General features: G+C 63.9%; 1 protein-coding gene across 5 annotated transcripts; it reads right to left on the reverse strand.

Annotated features, from left to right (window-relative positions):
• Positions 1-1,722: 1,722 nt before the first annotated feature.
• On the reverse strand, positions 1,723-5,892 carry BABAM1 (BRISC and BRCA1 A complex member 1). 5 transcript variants are annotated; one of them, XM_036399289.2, is made up of 9 exons: positions 5,804-5,892; positions 4,945-5,410; positions 4,558-4,616; positions 4,228-4,348; positions 3,828-3,906; positions 3,526-3,550; positions 3,167-3,296; positions 2,737-2,823; positions 1,817-2,172 (listed from the first exon to the last, which is right to left on the reverse strand). In XM_036399289.2, exons 2-9 carry the CDS (start codon positions 5,281-5,283, stop codon positions 1,972-1,974), a joined length of 1,041 nt encoding a protein of 346 aa, XP_036255182.1. In that variant the 5' UTR covers positions 5,284-5,410; positions 5,804-5,892; the 3' UTR covers positions 1,817-1,971. The 5 variants fall into 5 exon arrangements, with proteins under 5 accessions (XP_036255181.1, XP_036255182.1, XP_036255180.1 ...); XM_036399287.2 differs by having other exon boundaries at positions 2,737-2,820; positions 5,811-5,829; XM_036399286.2 differs by having other exon boundaries at positions 5,811-5,828.
• Positions 5,893-6,340: the final 448 nt, after the last annotated feature.

Below are 6,340 nucleotides of genomic sequence, written 5' to 3' on the forward strand. Positions count from 1 at the left end.
CCGGGAAACGGGGACATTTTCCAGCCTCTCCGGACCATTGTTCAGCCGGATGAGCCCGAGAGGGGCGGCGGGACCCGGCTCTTCCTCCGGGCCCTTTCCCGGCTGCGACCGCAGCTAAAAATACCCGGGAAGGACAAACCCGGGAGCTGCGGCCCCGCCGCTGCCTCGGGACTCGGTAATTACCGGGATGGAGCCGGGAACAGCGGCCCCGCCAGGAGCGGGACGGGCGGGGAGCAGCCAGGGCTCGGGTTTGGGGTGTCCCTGCAGGGAGGTGGCGGCTGTGCCCCCCCAGGATGGAGGCGGGAGCATATTTATGGGGTGCTCTCTTTTTGGGGTGTCCCCTGCTGGGAGGTGGTGGCTGTGCCCCCCAGGTGGCTGTGTCCATGTCCCAGCTCACCCTCCCGGCTGGAACTGTGAATTCTCCCAGGGATGGAGCAGCCCCCGGGCTTGGCCGCTGGACAGGGAGAGAGGGACAGGGGACACTGCTGAGGGGATAGGGGATGTTGTCCCCAACGCACTTTCCATCCCAAAGTGACCAAACACCTCCTTGTCCCCATCCCTCTGGCCGCCTGCTGGGACTGGAGACAGGTGTGAGGGGCTACTGAGGGGACAGAGAGTGTTGTCCCCGTCCCATTTTCCATCCTAAATTGACCAAACCCCTCCTTGTCCCCATCTCCCTGCCACCTAAGGGGACAGGGGACACTGCTGAGGGGACATGGGGTGCAGTCCCCATCCTCTTTGCCACTCCAAAGTGACCAAACCCCTCCTTGTCCCCATCCCTCCGGCCACCTACCGCCCGCTGGCGGCAGGACACGAGGCTGGCATTGTCCCTGCTGCTGTCCCCCCGTGCCCGTGCCAGCTCCCGGCGCAGCGCGTCCCCGTCGCTCTGCAGCCGTTCCCGGTGCCGCTCCAGCTCCGCCAGGCGCGTCCCGAGCTCCCGGCTCTCGTTCGCCGCCCGCTCCTGGCAGCCGCGCAGCTTCCCCAGCGCCTCGGAGCGCCACAGCAGCAGCGCCACCGCCACCGTCACCGCCGCCACCAGCAGCAGCAGCGCCGCGCACAGCGCCAGCACCTTCAGCGTGGCCCGGGGCACCGCGGGGTCCATGGCGGGGGGGACAGCGGGGACAGAGGGGACAGGCGGGGACTAGAGGGGGACAGGACGGGACAGAGGGGACGGGGGGGACAGAGGAGACAGGCGGGGACCAGAGGGGGGCAGAGGGCACAGGAGGGCACAGAGGAGACAGATGGGGACGGGAGGACCCGCTCCGGTGGTGGCTGTGTCAGGATGTGGCGGTAGCACTGCTGGCGACACTGTAATTGTTGCGCGTGGGCCGAGGTTCGTGGCAGGTCAGGGCCCAGAATAGGTTTTTGTTTGTGCTGGACAGGGGACAGGTCTCTGCCCCAGCTGCGGGGACGAGCCAGGGTGGCCTCAGTGACCGCTGGGACGCTGAGGTTCCCATCTATCCCCAGCACGGAGCTCCGTGTCCCCTGCAGCGAGAGCAAGGCAGGTTTGGCCAGGATTTATGGAAATGGGTTGAAAAATGAGGATTTGTGGAATGGCTGCGGCTCAGGGCAGCGTTGGCATGTCCCTGTCCCCTGTCCCTGTCCCTCTCACTGTCCCCTGTCCATGTCCCCATCCCCTGTCCCCTCCCTACCCCTGGTGGCCAGAGGGGAATGGTCACTTCGGGGTGTCCCCATGGAGCTGGGACAGAGGGACCCACACCGTCCGTAACTCTTTGTTTTTATTTTCTCCTACTGTCCTAAATCCCAGTTGTCCAAATCTGCATTCCTCTAATTACATTGCTGGCTTTAGAACCACTTCATTCCTATTCAACTTTTAATATTTTAAAAACAAGGGACTGGCGTTTTTCTCAGGGTCGTCCCCTCAGGCGGTGGCATCGCCCTCGGGCCTGTCCCCTCAGGGCTGTCCCCTCTCTTGGGGCTGTCCCCTCAGAGGGTGGCCTGTCCCCTGTCTCAGGTGGTGGCCTCCCCCTCGGGGCTGTCCCCCCCGTCCAGCAGCCCGTAGTGTGCGTGGCTCTGGCAGGGCCGCTGCAGGGGATGCGCCAGCAGCTTGGCCATGCAGTTGTGCAGCTCCAGCGCCGGCCCCGCCAGGGCCACCTCGTACTTGTAGTTGGTGCCTTTGGTGTCCAGGCTGCCGAAAAACCCGAACATGTCCTGGGGAGGGGACACACAGGGATACAATGGGGTCAGAGCTGGGCTTGTACTGACCTCAAATTCTGAGAAATTTCCTCTTTTTGTCCTCTAGATTTGCCCAAAAATTTCCCCCCAAAATGCTGTTCTTCTGTCACCCCATTGTTGGTGATACCCCAGTGTCCATTGGCCTCCTAAATTCCCCACAAACCCATTCCATTTCTACCCCATTTTCCCCTAATCCCCCCATTCCCACCCTATTTTCCCCTAATCGTCCCATTGCCCCCTAAATCGCCCCATTCCCATCCCATTTCCTCCTTTTTTTACCCCAATCCCCCCAACCCCCCTTTTTTTCCCCAATTTCCCCCCAAAATCCCTCTCAAATCCTCTCCCAACCCCCTCATTCCCACAAAAAAAAAAAAAAGGGGGAATTTGGGTGGGAAAATTGGGGGGGGGGAATTTGGGGGAAAAAGAAAATAAAAAAGGTAAAATGGGGACAAATGAGGGGAAAAATGGGGGAATTTGTGGGGGGGGAAAGGGAGGATTTGGGGAGAAAGAAAGGAATTGGGGGAATTTGTCTCCTTTTACCTTCCAGCTGCTCTCGTCTTCCTTTTCATCCACCCCGTTGTGGATGTAAACGACATCGAAGAAGAAATAGGGGCACTGCAGCAGCTTCTGGGGGGAAAAAGGGGAATTTGGGGGCTTTGGGGGGAGATTTGGTGGGTTTGGGGGGAGATTTGGGGTGGAAATGGGGAATTTTGCGGCTGGCATAGGGGGATTTTGGGGCTGGCATGGGAAGATCTGGGGTGGAAATGGGGGGATTTTGGGGGTGGTATGGGGGGATTTTGAGAGTGGAAATGGGGGGAGTTTGGGTGGAAACATGGGGATTTTGGGGGTGGCACAGGGGGATTTGGATGTCCCAGACCTTCATGTGCTCACCCCTGCAGAAGTGGGGGATTTTGGGGTGTCACAGGGGGGATTTTGGGTGGAAAAGGGGGGATTTTGGGGTGTCCCAGACCTTGACGTGCTCGCCCCCACAGAAGTGGGGCTGGCAGCGCGGGCGCCCGAACACCAGGATGGTTCTGACCACGAAGGGCGGGGGGATGGTCTGGACATTGTCGGTCACCGGCAGCTCCACCTTCTGCTGGCTGGGATGGGGACAGGACAGGGTGGCCCCCATGGGGACAGAGACAGGGATGGGTGGCACCCATGGGGACAGGACAGGGTGGCAGCCACAGGGACAGGGGACAGAGACAGGTGGCACCCCAGGTCAGGGTGGCTGCCACAGGGACAGGGGACAGGGCTCGGGTGCCACCCCCCAGCACCCTCCAAACCCCCCAGCACCCCCAGAACGTTCTGGAACCCTCCAGTGCTCACATGAGGTTGAAGAGCCCATCCAGATCTGAGCTTGGAGTCAAGGCTGGTCCTGGCACCTGTGACAGCCCCAGGGCCACCCCCAGGGCGACCCAGACACCTGTGCCACCCCCAGGGCCACCCCCAGGACCACCCCCAGGGCCACCCCTGGCACCCAAGACACCCCAATGCCACCCAAGGGACCCCAGTGGCACTCTGGTGACCCCAGTGGCAAAAAAGGGATCCCCCCTGGCACCCAAGACATCCAGGACCCCCTGATGCCACCCAGGTGGCACCCAGGACACCCCAGTGGCACGGCAGGATACTGAAGGACTGGCACACGACAGTGTCCAGGTCGTAGAGGCAGCTGCAAACCTCACGTGGGTCTGACGTGAACCCCGAGAGCTGCGGGGGCACCAGGCTGGCACCGAGCTGGCACTGGCCCTGTGTCCACCCTGTCCCCTGTGCCCAGCTCTGTGCCCACCCCTGTCCCCACCTCTGTGCCCGCCCCTGTGTCCCTCCCTGTCCCTTTGCCCTGTGCCCATCCCTGTCCCCACTGCCAGTCCCTTGTGCCCATCCCTGGCCCTGGCCCCACCCTGTGCCCGTCCCCTCCTGGCACCCCAGGCCCCCTCTCCCTGTCCCACCCCGTGCCCATCCCTGTCCTTGTCCCTGCCCGGTGCCCCCTGGCACCCCAGCCCCCCCTGTGGCTGTGCCCATGTCACCCACCCAGGTGGCATCGTTGTTCACCACCACCAGGGCGAACTCGTGGCTTTTGTCGATTTTGTGTTTGGTCCTGACGAACATCTCGATCATCTTCTGGGCCACCGTCAGGGCGTTGCTGCGGCACCTGCGGGGCACGGGCTTAGCGCACCCCAGAAACCCCAAAACACACAAACCCCACACACCACAAACCCCAGAGACACCACCAAACCCTGCCCAGCACCCCAAAAACCACACAAATCCCAGAAACACCACAAACCCTCACCTGGCACCCCAAAGACACCAGAAACCCACCCAGCAGCCCAAAACCACCACCTGGCAGCCCCTGGCACTGACCCATTGAAGGACTCCAGTTTGGGCACTGCCATCTCCTCGGCCAGGTCCAGGCAGATGATCTGGGGTGGCGGGGGGGGCACAGCTGAGACCCCCGAGTGTCCCCAGGGACCCTCAGGATGTCCCCAGTCCATCCCAGTCCCTCGCAATCCCCTCCCAGTCCACCCCAATTCCCCCCCACCAATTCCCTCCCAGTCCCTCTCATTTCCCCACAATCCCCTCCCAGTTCTCCCAGTCCCCTCCATCCCCCCCAGTCCGTCCCAGTCGCCCCGAATTCCCCCTTCCAACCCTTCCCAGTCCCTCCCAATCCCCCCCGCCCCGTTCCTCCCAGTTCATCCCAGTCCCTCCCACTCCCCTCCCAACTCCTCCCAGTCCCTCCCAGTCACTCACCACCTTCTCGGGGCAGTTCACCCGCGGTGTTCTGACGGTCACCTCGCCGTGCTGCCCGTGGCTGCCCGGGCCGTGCCAGGCCGTGCCAGGCTGCCCGGGGGGGCTGTGCCCGGCGCTGGCCGCCTCCCCCTCGCCCTCGCTGCGGTTCCCCGGAGCCTCTCCCCGGTTTCCCGGAGCCTCTCCCCGGTTCCCCGGGGCCTCTCCCCGGCTGCCCACGCTGCCTGGCCCGCTCGGGGCTCGGTCCTCGGCGCCTTCGGGGTTGGAGCGGGTGCGGGGCCGAACTTCTGGAACCTTCTCCTCCTCATCCTCGGCCGCGCTGCCCGGTTCCGACGTGTCCATCCCGAAACTGGGGGGTTGGCACCCCAAAACCGGGGGGTGTGCTGCGGCTGGCACCCCAAAATCAGCGGGTTTGGGGGTGCTGTGAGGCTGGGACCCCAAACCTGGGGCTTCTCTGTGCCTGGGACCCCTAAAGTGGGGAAATTCCGGTGCGGCTGAGACCCCAAAATCAGTGGTGTCCCGGTGCGGCTGTGACCCCAAACCCGGGGGGCTCGGGGGGGATCTCGCTGCGTGGGGAGGGGCTCCACAGACAGGGGGGTAGGAGGGGCAGGGGCTCCGCGGAGTTTGGGGGTTCCCCAATCACTCCCCCTCTCCACTCAGCCCCATTCTCGGATCCCCTTTCCCACGCCCCCCACCTTCCCACGCCCCTCCCCTGCCCCATTTCCCCCGCCCCACGCCCCCATCTCCTCCCTCCATCCCTTCCTTCCCCATCCCCTGCCCCGCTCCTGTTCGCCCTCGACCCCCCAAAACCCCCCAAAAACCCCCTGAAACCCCCAAAATCCCCCGAGCCCCCCGCGCTCACCGCTCACCGCAGCTCGAGCTCCGCCGGAAATGGCGCCGCGGGAGGGCTGCTGGGAGTTGTAGTCCCTTTGGGTGCCCCCGCCACCATGGGGATGACCCCCGGGCCCCGAACGCCTCCTCACGGCCCCGTCCCCTCACACACCCCCTTCCCCACCTCCCTCCCGTTCGTGTTCGCCCGCCAGAGCCCCCGCGCTCACCGCTCAGGTCCGGCCCCGTTCCGCCGGAAGTGGTGTCGCGCGGAGGCTGCTGGGAGTTGTAGTCCCCCTGGACCCCCGGCAAAGCCCCCGACCGCCGCCCCCCGCCCCACAAATGCCGTTCTAAACCGTGCTGCGCCTCTGCCGCACCCCAAACATCGTGTGAACCCCCCCGAACGGCTTCCTGCACCCCAAATATCCCCGTGCTCCGCCCTCTGTACCCCAAATGCTCGTGTTTTACCCTAAATATCCATGTGCACCCCCAAAACTGCTTCCCGCACCCCAAATGTCCACGTGCACCCCCCAAACATCCGCCTGCACCTCAAATATCGATGTCCGCACTC

The sequence above is a fragment of the Molothrus ater genome, chromosome 26, assembly GCF_012460135.2.
Source record: "Molothrus ater isolate BHLD 08-10-18 breed brown headed cowbird chromosome 26, BPBGC_Mater_1.1, whole genome shotgun sequence".
NCBI classification, from domain to species: Eukaryota; Metazoa; Chordata; class Aves; order Passeriformes; family Icteridae; genus Molothrus; species Molothrus ater.

What these genes read in the sequence shown, in the direction of transcription:
- BABAM1 (XM_036399289.2), bottom strand. Translation starts at nt 5,283, where the DNA reads ATGGACACGTCGGAACCGGGCAGCGCGGCCGAGGATGAGGAGGAGAAG. An exon ending in TGAACTGCCCCGAGAAGGTG is followed by an intron (nt 4,617 to 4,944) that starts GTGAGTGACTGG and finishes CCGCCACCCCAG; the next exon opens with ATCATCTGCCTGGACCTGGC. An exon ending in GTGGGGGCGAGCACGTCAAG is followed by an intron (nt 2,824 to 3,166) that starts GTCTGGGACACC and finishes TTTTCCCCCCAG; the next exon opens with AAGCTGCTGCAGTGCCCCTA.